This window comes from Sipha flava, unplaced genomic scaffold (assembly GCF_003268045.1).
Source record: "Sipha flava isolate LNK unplaced genomic scaffold, YSA_version1 129_pilon_pilon, whole genome shotgun sequence".
Lineage (NCBI taxonomy): Eukaryota > Metazoa > Arthropoda > Insecta > Hemiptera > Aphididae > Sipha > Sipha flava.
In genome coordinates, this window is record NW_020271755.1 from 783,279 (window position 1) to 797,049 (window position 13,771).

The window sequence follows — 13,771 nt, forward strand, 5'->3', positions numbered from 1 at the left end:
AAATAATACCTGTGTTTTATTCATGAAGTTTTAATTAGCAATACCAGAGATCTTAGAGTATATATGTATAATAATATTCGTATTTCTCAGTCGATAGTGAAGAGGGGAGGGTTGGCGGAAAGAAAAAATAATATCATATACCCGTTCTCACGCCGGAAAGTTCGAACAACCACTACGCTACAGTTACGGTTTCGCCCTTTTTGACGCCACTGAATAATTAATCGAGTCCCCCCGAAACTTAATACTGTAATTAAATCGCCACGCGGACCCCGGCGGCGGCGGCGGGCAAAAAGAAGTTTTGCAATTTGCATGCCACCGCCACCACGCCGTTCTCCTAGCAAGTCTTCCAGCCCGAAAATTTTACTCACCTTTTGCCATTTCTCTTCGAAGACGTAAATATAATTTTCTAAACTCCTTGTCTATATATATCGCACACTTTTGATCCATATCTTACCCGTCCACATATACATAAAATATTACACTACACCACTTCAAATTCTGTCGTCTTTTATACGTTCCCAAAGTAAAAGCATAATATTAAATAATTTTTTGTTTTTTCTCTTTCAAAGACCCATTAACCCACGCGTTTTAATATATCGTCGTTTTTGCGGTAACGGTGAACATTTAAAATAAAAAAAAACATTTCATTAAACTATTTTCGAGAGTTGTTTAATGTGGTTATTAATAATTTAAGCGTTTTTGTATTTTGATTGCTTATTAAGAAACGGATATATTATATGTATTTCGGTGTAATTTGTTCAAAGAGCATCCAATAACCATATCGATAAAAATAAAAAAGATAATTACCGACGCCAAGTATTCTTCAAGAATATAAAAAATAAAAACGAAAAAAATCAAAAAAATTAAAAACAATAAATTTTTAACACCCCTCGCGGCTGCTATTTTTTTCACTGCTATAATAGAAACGACCTTTCCTCGCAGCTTATTTGCTATCTAATGGCGTTTTCAAATTACTCAACCGTCTTTTTGCCTTTATTTCCTCTTGGAAGGCGCATGCAAATGCGTACGAGAAAAAACTATAATACACCTTTTTACCATCCAAAAAGCCATTTGAGTATTAAAAGTTGTGTACAAGATGTATATAGAATTAAACACACCGGAGCCTCTTTCCGGCAGATGGATAAGTTTTTCCAGTAACGGTTGTTGTTTTTAATAACTTTTCATTTTTACATATTGTTTGTGACGGTGGCGGTGATGGCGGTGCCAGAGGTAGCTGACGCGGGGTCGAGAAAAAAGATATAATTTATATTATTTTTGCCCTCCACGGTCTATGGTAAATGCCTTAAATGAAATACGAGTCGCCCGGAGGAGATATTAAAAAAAGGAAAATCGGTAAAAGAAAAAAAAAATTATACATATTTATATTACATACATACATACATACATACATACATATATACGTGCATGTAGAGCAGTAAATAATAATATGTCCATGTCGAACGATATTATTATTATAATAAAACTCGATTTGGATTATAAAACTTATGGACTTTACGAGTTTCTTACGTAAGACGCGCAATAACATATTTGTTCGTGTATATATAAAAATATAATACGCGCACACACGACCATTACCGTTGATTAAACCCAATACACACGGATAAGAAGTTTGGCATATCAGCGGGCCCACGGGAGCAGTTAACATGCGAACTGTTTTGTAATTTTATTTGAATTTTCAAAACAGCACCAGAAAATATTATACACGTATACCATAACGTCATGATGATACACCGTCGGAAATCATAAAACATTTTCCGAGCGGCCAATCGTCGTCACGCGATATGTCAGTCGATTGATAAATGTCCATAATAAAAATCGTATCAAATTACTGGTCAGATATAATAATAATGTATATATGTTATATATTGGAAGTTTTCGTGAACGTGTGTGTATTTATTTCAGGAAATTGCTTTTATTTCTTTTGCGTCCTTGCTCCGCGTGCTATATTCTACTGTTTCTGTGCCAATAGGGGTTTCTCGCGCGTATATTCATTGGTATTCGTTGGTGTGGCCAAACATGATTTCCACCACGCAACACTACTCACCCGTTTCTCCTCTTTCCGATGTTCCGTTGGACGTGCAGCACAGTGATTTCATTTATTTTCGTCAATCTCGACTGAGACGACGAGAGACAATGTACACGATAGCCGCGTTTGCGGATTAATAGACAAGCGGTATAAGGAAAAGAAAAAACATACCGAAAGTGTGAATCGAAGAGAAGAGAATAAATGGCGAAAACCGCCAAGTCATCGGGTGGCCGTTAAAAAATAAAAGCCGTTGCGTGGCTCGAAAGAGTATTAAATAAATAAAATTGGAAAAAAAAAGAACGAGAAGGAGCATAACATTGGGAAGAGAAATGGTTTTTTGTGACAGACGGGTAAATCGTGTGTGTGTTTTGCAATTTCTGAAAGGTCCTCTCACGTACCGCGCAATCGATTATACACCGATGGCGCCAAACAATAATTTGACGGGGTCTTCCAGTACATACTACTGTATACACACTCACACACACACACACATATATATATATATATATATATATATATATGTGTGTGTGTGTGTGTGTGTGTAACGTGAATTACATTCTGGTGCAGGAACAATGAGAACAGAAATAAAAAAGAAAACTTCAAATATAATGTTGATCGTCGCGCGCGTATATTCATTATCATCACCCCTACATACGTATATTCTGTGTCAGCGATGATGACGGATTTCTTATTGCTCCCAGATACACGTTTGTATGCCATTAACTTGTACATTTCTAGGAGAAAAAACATAAGTCTTAGATATAGTCTATGCAGCGTTACTCTCTTATTAATAGTACCTCGGGCCGTCCCTTTATCCATCATCAATTTACGTATACGACTGCACGATGGCGGCGGCTGTGACCGTATCATTTAACGTCTGTAGTTAATCTGCATCGCGCAAACACTATGTATATATAATATAAAATATATATATATATAATATTATGTATTAATTTACACGCACAAGCAGAATGTTTCGCGAGAGCATTCAAAACACCTTAATTATTCACCGCTGATACCATTAAGTACGTCTCATTTCCCATGAGCTGTAAACGTTCGATCAAGCCATCAGTCAAAAGATTCGACTATTTTGATAAAATTGTAATGACAATAATAAAAAAAAAATGTATTTACTCTAATCAAACCCGAACACCACCCCTATTCATCGTATACATAAAATATGTAGTAATATTATAGTCGTATTCGCAGTGCATTTATATTCAAATCTTCAGCACGGCGGCTGCTAAACACACCGGATTAATTAAAATTGTAATTATTATAAAACGAATTTCTTGTTCCGACGTTTGTAGTGTAATCATACACATGCCCGTCCGAGAAATTTTTACACGCTCGTGTATATAGGTGCATAAATAATAAACGTTTGTTTATTATGAATAGGGTGTAAGAGAGGAAAAAATTCTTTCAAACTATTTTTCGCCTTCCGCTGTTGTAATCGCGCGCATGAGGTCGATGCAACGCGTACAAAAACACAAAAAAATAGAAGAAAAAAATTGTCGTGTAAATTTCGTATGGCGAACGAACCGAAAACGTTTGATTGGAAATAAGGATAAATATTACCGCCAAGTCGAAATCCGGAACGGTGAAGAATTCGGAAAATTCGAACGCATTTATATTATTCGGTTGCACGAACGAAGTACAAGGGCCACCGATCGCACTTAGGAACGGGCGGGTGGAAATGAAAAAACGACGGTGACACCGAATCGTCGGTCGGGGAAGACGTACGTCGTCGTGCACGCGCAGTAACATCTCCGGATTGTTCGGCAAATTAAAACGCTTTGTTAAGACCACCCGTGTATATAAGTACACACGCAGTCGAGTTCGGCGACAGAGACAAACGGATAAATCGAGCGCACTGCAAGCGCGTCGCGACAACCGACGCCCGCGGCAGGTCTTTCCGAATCATCGGCGCGAGAACGAAACCGATTTTTCAGATAATCGTCCGGACGGGTGCAATATTAGCGGCTAATCGAGCAACTTTTAATTCCGTCGCGGCTACACCCCACGACGGAGGGCGCAGCAATGCATACACGTTTAAAACGCATTAATCCTTGTAATCCCGTCGGAACCGGGATCCGGGGTGGCCTGGCACGCCCTGCAACCTACACTGCGTACGCTCTGCGCTCTTTTATGCGGCACACCGCAATAAGATTCGCAGCACGCCGTGCATTATTTTACTAGTTATGTAATGAAAATAATAATAATTATGATTTCCAATTGTAAACCATCCCAGGTACGGAAAGCTTCTGCGCACTGCGATTAATTGCTCAGTACTGTACGCAGTAGTAATAAAATGTATTAAAACCGGTGTTGGGAAGGAACGCATACCTTTTAAAATATAGGATCGAAGAACAGAAAAAGCTCCTACTTATTCCAAATTTCCGTTAAAAAAAAAGAAACGCACGTTATTTTTAATAATAACTACTGAATTTTAGTCTTGATTATAAAATAGTAATAAGGTTGTATAACTGTGGTAAAAACGATGCAAAAATAAACCAAATCAATTTCGTTAAAAAATTGGGACTCCTTAAAAATAATATAATCGATAACTGCTTGGATCGTAAAAAAAATTAAAAGGAACAGGAACGGATTTTATTTTTACAAAAGGAAAGAGGATTGAACACAAGTTATTTTTTTAAAGAAAATTTCCCAACAAAGATATAATGCACATGAATGTAATGTCCAACGAGAAATGCGGGATATGATTCACCCCGCTGCATCCTTGCACAGCGTTATTTTAATTATGATACGCGCGAGAGGGTAAGTATAATCCGAGGACAGAATAATAATTATTAGCGACACGCCGGTTGATTTCGATCGGTCATCAAGACGAATAGAGGACGAACGAAAAAATCGACTTCCTCAAATACATGAAACAAAAACGACTACCGGTCGCAGGTGTGTGCTGGTGAGCGCGCGTGAAAAATTTATTGATTTTTAATTAATTAGAATTTTTTTTTGGCCGACTAACGAGTTGAATATGAGTGGTTTACATGTTCTATTTTTTTACACCTCCGTCCGGTCAACACCGTTGTTAATTCGAATTATCACACGGACTTTTCCGGCTCCAGATGCGTGAAAATATGATATGCATAATAGGTAAATAAATATTATTTTTATTGTACGACCAACGTGCACGCGGATGAGGGCGAATTCTATTATAATGAAAAAAAAATACCTAAAAATAATTTCACGGACGTATGATTATGGATTGTTATTTACAGCGACATTCGACTATTCGAGTTGGTAACTATTATTATTATTATTTTAGTTTTTTTGTTTTATCGTACACAAACAGCCAACACAACAACGAAATTATAATTGGAACTCTTCGAAATCGACGTATGGATTAAATATAAAATTTTATATTTATGTGCGTATGTGTGTAAGTACAACGTTGTGTAATAATATATAAAACCTGATATTGTCGAACCCTCTTCGTCCATCTCCTCTTCTTCCTTCTCCTCCGCCCATTCCACTTATTCCTATCTCCGGTGACCCCGCGCCGTCACATTTAGAATCGCTAAAAGCTCCAGCAATTAATTCGTATACACATATATATATGAGTACAAAAGGGTCACGTGGTGCCGGAGGTATGGGCGGAGGAAAGAGTATATATACTAGGGAGCCTTTGTTGTGTTCCATTAGTCGTAAAACGCATATGTAATTTCATTCCGTATTTGCTTCCGATTCGCATCCTTTCATAATCATATATCTGTCATCTTCGGTTAACGTTGTTCACGAGCGCAAGTGTGTCTGTGTGTATGTTCATGCGTATGTGTGTATATCGCACGGGAATTTCACTACGCGTTTAGTAGTGTTTTGTTGCAAGGGAAAATGCTTATGGGGTATAGGGGGTTGGAGGCCAAATTGTTTGGCCGGCCTTCAGACGTGGACAGGGTATTATAAATAATTAAAGGTCGAAAACCAATATACCGCTGCCTATGTGGACTTAATCACCTTACCGATGAACAAACCAACCCTATTTGAATTATTTAATTTCATATATAGGTACATAAATACGTTCTGCAGTAGATACACGTGAACAAAAAATCACCGAACTGATATAACTCGCATGTTGTTTTATATTCAAACTTTTAAAACGTGACAAAACTTCATCTGTTTAATTTATTTCATGCAAAAATGTAACGTTTGAACTGCGAATTGAAGATTAATATTGGTTTTTTTTTAAAAAAAAACATTTTTATAGTGATTCAATACTTTTTATTATAATGCATTAACAGTGGATATTTACAATAAATTTAAGCGTTTCAAAAATTATAATACACTCATACATGTATAATACGAATAGGTAATATACCGCGACAATTCTCGATATCCAGGTAACTGCTCATTAATCATTATATTTTATTATAAGTATTACGTTAAGCGATAAGTTTAACGATTGCTTTCATAAAGTAAAATGTCAACGGTATCTCAAGTATGAATAAATATTACGCATAAAAATTATACGTACACGCGTCATCGAGAATTATTTAAAAAATAAATTCAATAAATTCGAACCGCTAGCGGCTAAGATAATTTTCATGGCATCAATCCATAATGACTAATGCCCGGAATCGTTAAAATATAATTATGATTCAACCACTGTGCCGTGGCCTTTCAGGGAGATATTAACGTTTTAGTCCATTTCACATCTGATTGATGTTAATTTACCGTATTAGCATTTTGACTGTACGCATAAAATATATATATTAACTTGATCCGTTTGAATTACGTCAATCTATATATAATACATAGTACGTACAGTATCGATATCCTTATACGGTTTATTTTTCTGTGAATGACTGGAAAATTATTTTCAATACAAAATATACCACATTAGATAAGAATGAAATACATAGATACTTAATGATGTATTAATTCATTGATAAAATAATGTAACCTATCGTTTATGTGATTCATTAGCCATTATAATCACTTGATAATTTCAATAAGCTGCAATCAATCTAGTTCGTTATTATTATTTCAACGATATACGATAGCTGACCTCTGTTGCAATCGGATCCGTCTTGGTGTTTTACCATCACTTTTCATACGGTCACTCATCACTTGTAAAACTAATTTATTTTTTGTATAACAATATCAATTTCTTTTTTATCACATGTTGTTCTGTACAACGTTAAAAAAAACATAAAGTTTTCGCGTTCATTTGCGTGTCTTGTTATTGCTATCGATTTTATGTATATCCACACATACATGCTGCTCAAAGGAATTCTTGGTAGCCCCTCTTAGACGCGCATATACGATTCCAACTGCTTTGCGGCAGAGTATATATATACACAACTTAAAAACATATTATGTCATAACAACAATAGAAAAGAACGAAAAGTTTGTCGGCAGAAATGTTGTGGTAGTGGTGGTGGTGGTGGTGGTGGTGGTAAAACGGTTGTGTTTTAATTAAAACTTAATCCTTCGAATCGTTTTCGTTGTAAAGCCTTTATGCTAACGAAAACAATAATTATTGCACCGTGTAATATTATTCTCTGGGCGATGTGTGCGTGTAAATTATTGCCAGTGTGTATACGTTCTCGTCTTTCGCCGTCCGGAAAAACTATCTCTTTTGCCGCGTTTCGCGCGGAGGGTGTTGCAAAGAATTAGCAGCGACGCACATCCATTGTGTCGGCAGTGACGGCAGTGGTACGTAGGAGGTACGATGTTGGCGGGGCGACGATCGCGGGTGCGTATAAAACCAGAGAGTATATGTGCCAACGGAAATTACAACATAAATTCACCTTAAAATGACGTTAATGAAATTTTCGGTTTTGCCGGCTTTTAGTGCGCAAAGAGGGCTCAACGGGAGCGGTGGCGGGAGGGTGGTAGGGCGAGTTGAAGAAAAAGGAAGAAACTATAACACCGAGAAATAAATAATAAAACGAACGTATCGGAACAATACTTCTCTGCAGACTGCAGTGTAATAGTAATACATAGTTCTATATACAGCGTGAACGCAATGCGCCGATATACGTATTTATTATATTTAGAGAGTTGTTTGGACATGGCGACTGGCGATGACCGTCGCCGACCGTGCACGTTGGGGTCAACAGAAAGGAAACCGCACTAGTTAATATTGGTGGATGTAGAAAAAAAAAAAAAAGAGTCAACAAAACAAATAGCGCATCAATTTCGTTAAACAATTGGTCAGCGAACAATAATAGGCGGCGACAGACAGAACAAATTGAGAGAAAAAAGTATATAGGTAAATATACGCGTCGCCAACGAGGCCATTTGTGCGTGTGCGCGTGTATACACGGCGACGAGAGGACAATGCGCGACACGTATAGGGTACGTGATCGTTTCGCCGGCCATTATTGTCGCGGTGATTTTTTTATTACTATTATTATTACTACACCTATTAATAGAAATATTCTAGAAAGACCGAATCAAACGGAAGAGGTATAAATAATAATAAAAAAAATAAATATATATATTAAACAAAAAACAACGTTACAGAGGTGATAAAGGAGATCGAATCGTTTGTGGCCACACACACACACACACACACACACACATATACACACAATTGAACCCAATAATGATTGGACCAACGGGAAAATTCGCCGCCGGTCAATTTGTTCTCTCGGCGGCTCGGATCTATTCAAGCGACGACGACACTGCGTTTATTTTTATTTTATTTTTTTTAAAAATCATTCTACTATGTATAATAATAATAATAATAATAATAAAAAGCATAAATAAATAAAAAAATAATAATAGGATCAAATCTACTTCGGGTGACTGCAGGGAGAAAAAAAATCGATTATGTACATCGACCGGTAAAGGTTAAACAATGGGCCACACCGTGAAACGACGAATTCGAAGACGGCAAGCGACGGCAGTGGTAGAGACGTGATTTCAGGACGACGAGGAATTTTATTATTTTCTATCTCTCTCTCTCTCTCACACACACACACACACACACACATGCACGGAATACATTATTGTAAACACAGGTTTTACGTTATTTCGATAAAAACGCATGTCGAGTAGTGTCTCGCATGCGTATATTATAATATGCGCGAACTCGTGATTATAATGGATAATAATAAACAGTGCAGTTGCTAGAAAAAAAATACAGTTTTTTATATGGAAATATTACGGTGAGAAAGCGCGTTCAAACGACAACGGTGGTGGCAGCGGTCGAGGTGGTGTTGGCAAATGAGAAGGCGACTAATTAAAATTCCAGACAACAAATAAATGTCAGTGGTACAACACATAATTAAAACTCGCAGTCGATAACGATTTCCCCTCGTCGGTAATCCGATGCATTGTGCTACAACCATAACAACGACGACGACCTACGCCAATCTGGTCTGTGTCCGGTATCGATAAGATATTAAAATAATATAATTATGATTCGTTGGCGTTTGAAATTACTGACGGCGCGTGAGTTACACACCTCATCATATACACCTATGTATAATATCATGCCTGTATACTTGCAACAGTAAGAAAATAATAAAAAAAATATGATAAATTTATGAACAACGATATGATATACACTCGTAGGTGTGTGAGTTCGCGTCGAAAAAATGATGTTACAGTTTGCAGATGAGCGAAGGCTTTGGACAAAAACTGAGAAGTGAAATATTTAGAATTCTTCACAGACTTCGGCGTCTCTTTTGTGTACACATTTACACAAGTATCGTATTAGTTCTCCAAGCGTAAAAAACGAAAATAATACACGGGGACTATCGGCACGTAAGCTGTCTCGGGATTCTCGTAGAAATCAACTGGTCCGTGATGCGCTCGCGCGTACGTGTGAGGAGTAGTACTGCACCACCGCCGGACTGACAGCTGTCCCCAAATACATACTGACAAACACCAAAAGTGTTATTTATTTATTTTTATTCTGTACGCACCATCTCTACGATAAGTATCGTATCGTTTTCTTCGGAATCACACACACACAAACACACACCTGTCCACGTAAACCCAAGGATTACACACGCGTACATATACCGACCAAATGCGTTTGCCCTCGGCCGTCCGCGGATTATACCCCTGCGGCACTCGTCCACAGACGGATAGGTGTTCATAACATCCTCGTCGCGTATCCATTATAATATTATCGTGTCGCGCGAATTGTACGACGATCGTCAAAAGAAGATGCGGTCGCTTAACGGGTGTAGGGGAAAATAAGAAGAGTGGGAAAGAGACGTCTGCCGCGGCGGCGGCGGCTTCGTAAGGGTACGTACGAAACAAAATGGAATAACACTCACACCTATGCCATTAGTGCGTGCACAACAACAGTGTACACATGTACGAGCGCATATTATATAAATAGGCAGTGTTGTGTGTGCTCGAAAAGGCGTGCGAGGACACGTATTATTTTCGGTTTACGAGTAGACATCTGGTTTTTATTTCATTTTTTTTTATTCTCTCGTCCGTAGGCACATGTACTATATATGTGATACATTCCGAATTTCATGGTGTCCCGAACCTATTGCGTGGACATACACACACACACACACACACACACACTCACATTACACACCGCCGTCGGCACAGTTTAAGTGCGTTGTTTAGGCTTCACCGTACCCACCCCCGCCCACATTTACGTGTTGACACCGATACGTGACGGTGCGTACAGCCACCCGCCGCCGTCGGTGTGCGTGTTAGGATTCGCGCGTAATGTGCGAACGCGAAATCGCCAACGGTCTTCGTCATCTGGACCGTGAAACGTAAGAGGATCACACACATTTACTGCAGCTAGTGACCAGAGCTCATATTTGCGTTGTTGTCGTCCTGGTCGTCATCACCGGCGTTACGTATACATATATTTTTTACGTATATGTATTTTTTTTTTTACCGTTTTTTTTTTCTATTCCCAATTATTTACCGTCTGTTGAACTTTTGGCCGGTCCCTTTTTGTGCTGGACGTCCGCCGTGGGGGTTTGGTTAAGAGGTGCGAAATTACAAGCGGGGAAAAAAATTCGGATTTGTCCATCCGCGCAAAACGACCGATGGTCATTTCACGTACAGTGCACTAGTATTACGTATTATTATTATTATTATTCTATATAGATATTTTTTTCCGACATAAAAACGGTAGTGCAGTAATAGTTCCGGTCAAATTGTCACAATATTTTCGAACGGCAAAATGATGGGCCGCGTTGTGCGTTTATTCGACATTTATTTACGGATAATGCAATAAAGACTCAGTAAACCCACTGTGAAAATGGCGAATATAACATCCGGTAGATATAGAAGCTTAGGGAACATAAAAAAAATAAAAACGTAGCTTGTCAAAACGTCTTTCCAATGATAAATCCGATTAAGCGTTTCGAATAAATCATATGAAAAATATAGAAATCGACCTGACAAAAATAAATTACGGATTTGATCCGACAAGCAAAAAAAATAAAAATAAAAATAAAATTCTTAAGATAAAAAAAAGTTAATGCCGGAAGAACAGACGTAATTAATTAAACAAGGGAGCGGAGAAAAAAAGAAAGATATTTTTCTTTGTGTTTATAACCTTATTAAATAATGAAGAGCCTTCGTCTGCGGAGGAGAAAGAAAGGAGAAGAGTTAATTTAAACCCGACACGAGAAACAAATGCGGACATTTAATAACGAAAAAATGTGTAAATGTTTCCATCTCTTGTTCGGATTCAGATTTTCCTGTTCTTTCCATCCCCTTCGGGTGAGGATTTTTTATTTTTTTTAATTATAAGCCTCAATAACGATTTTTCTGCTCCAGACGTTGAATCGCTATGTAATATTTCTACAAAAACCTAATACCGGAAGCCCTTCTTCACTCAGCCAGCACAGAGACTAGTATATTTACACACCCCCATGTATATATTATAGTTGGTGTAGCACGCAAACACGTCTTACCGTAGTTGATTACTTGTGTCGTGCGTGCGTGCATAAGTATGTGTTGTTGTACGTGTATATGCATGCAAATAAACATTATATGATCCAAATCGTTGCCTACCTGTCAGTCGGCTTGTGCGACATCATGCACCTGCAAACAAGAAACCAAACATAGTTTAACTAAAGTGTATAATTGGTTATAAAATAAAATAGATTAAAAGACAAAAAAACAAAAAAACAAAAAAACAAATTAAGTACCTACAGGCAAACCCGAAATTCGATATAGTTTAACAGTGGTTAGAATATTGTGTTGGTGAAAAATTGTTGGTTCGATATTTATATTCATTCAGGTGATCTTCCGACGCACTTAGTTAAACTATATTGAATTTCTTGTGTGCACACTTATTATATCATGTAATATATTATTGATGTATTCTCATTATCATAACTATTATTATGATTATTATTATTAATATTGTAAATGTATTATTATTATATGTGTGGCGATGACGACGAATACGTAATATACACACGTATATGTACACGTAGTGGATGATGGGATTCGCGAGCGAATTATGAAATATCGGGTCAATATCATAGCTTTAAATTTACGTGAGCACACCACCATACGTATTATATACAATAATATACGATACGTACACCTAACGGTCCCTCGAAGTCATTGCGAGTCGTTAATCAAGTCCCCAAAATGACTAGGCGGATTTAGATCGCGCGACACTGGGACGTCAATAAAAAGCAATAAACATTATTCGATTTGAAAAAAAAAAATGAAAAAAGAAACGCAATACGAACAATAATAATATCATTCAATGGTGGGTAAGAGAAAAAAAAGTCACGGTTTACCGAATACTGTCAAGGTATCATTGTGGAGTGGCAAAGGTCATGACGTCGAACGCCTATTAAAACGAAATGATAGGGGAGAGAATATTGGTCTCAAAGGTCAGCAGCAGATGTGTATGTGTGAGTATACAGTACGCGAATAGCTGTAACGACAATGAATCGATGGTAAAAAAAATGAGTTTTTTTTTTAGGATTTATATATTTTTCTTTTTTCGCGTACTCCCGGATTTTTTGAAATCGATCAACGTGATCGATTGTTGACGTTTTGTCGAACTATTGTCCTACGCGTGCAATCTACAACCGAAATATTATTATTATTATTATTATTTTTTTTTATAACAATAATTATTCACTATCAAACGAGCTGCGAGTACACATTGCAACAACCGTCACGCAGGACCACCAATCCACTTAAAATAATAATGGACTCGTATGTGATTACAACTATTGACAGAAATTCGTCTGTTCGTCAAAAAAATAAATGGTCTACTCGCGAGTGTGTAACGTCGTCGTGGTCATAACGATGATGAGTAACTTAAAATGTAAACAGTTTTGCCCGACATACGCACAACGCGTGGGTTAAACCAGTTATCGCCCGTGTTCATTACGAGATAACGATAATATGGTAACATCGTTTTTTCGGACATACATAGTAGTTTAAAAAACAAAAAAAAACAAATTTGTAAAAAGAACATTTGTTATGGCCGAACGTGTGTTTGTGTGTACAGCGTAAAAACAAACCGTAGTAGATTGCCGTCGCCGATGATCGCGTTCGTCGGCGGAATAAAAACCCATATATACACAACGCACGATATTTCTACGATTATACATCACACACCGCGGTATCTATCCGTTTACTATTATTAAAACATATCGTTACACCTGTCAAAACGAGTTATACTTTTCTGAATTATAGACGAACGGATCCACGCGTGTGTATTTTATTAAAACATTTTTTTTCGCGCCCGACCGAACGCAATATTAATTTTCCAGACCGAAACGA

At 37.5% G+C, this 13,771-nt stretch overlaps 1 protein-coding gene across 1 annotated transcript in view; it reads right to left on the reverse strand.

The window, feature by feature from the left end:
• Positions 1-13,771, reverse strand: part of LOC112694408 (dachshund homolog 2) — a 104,991-nt gene that overhangs the window by 66,413 nt on the left and 24,807 nt on the right. The window contains exon 2 of the mRNA XM_025569858.1: positions 12,029-12,058. Coding sequence (XP_025425643.1) covers positions 12,029-12,058 — 30 coding nt within the window. The remainder of the gene's footprint in view (positions 1-12,028; positions 12,059-13,771) is intronic.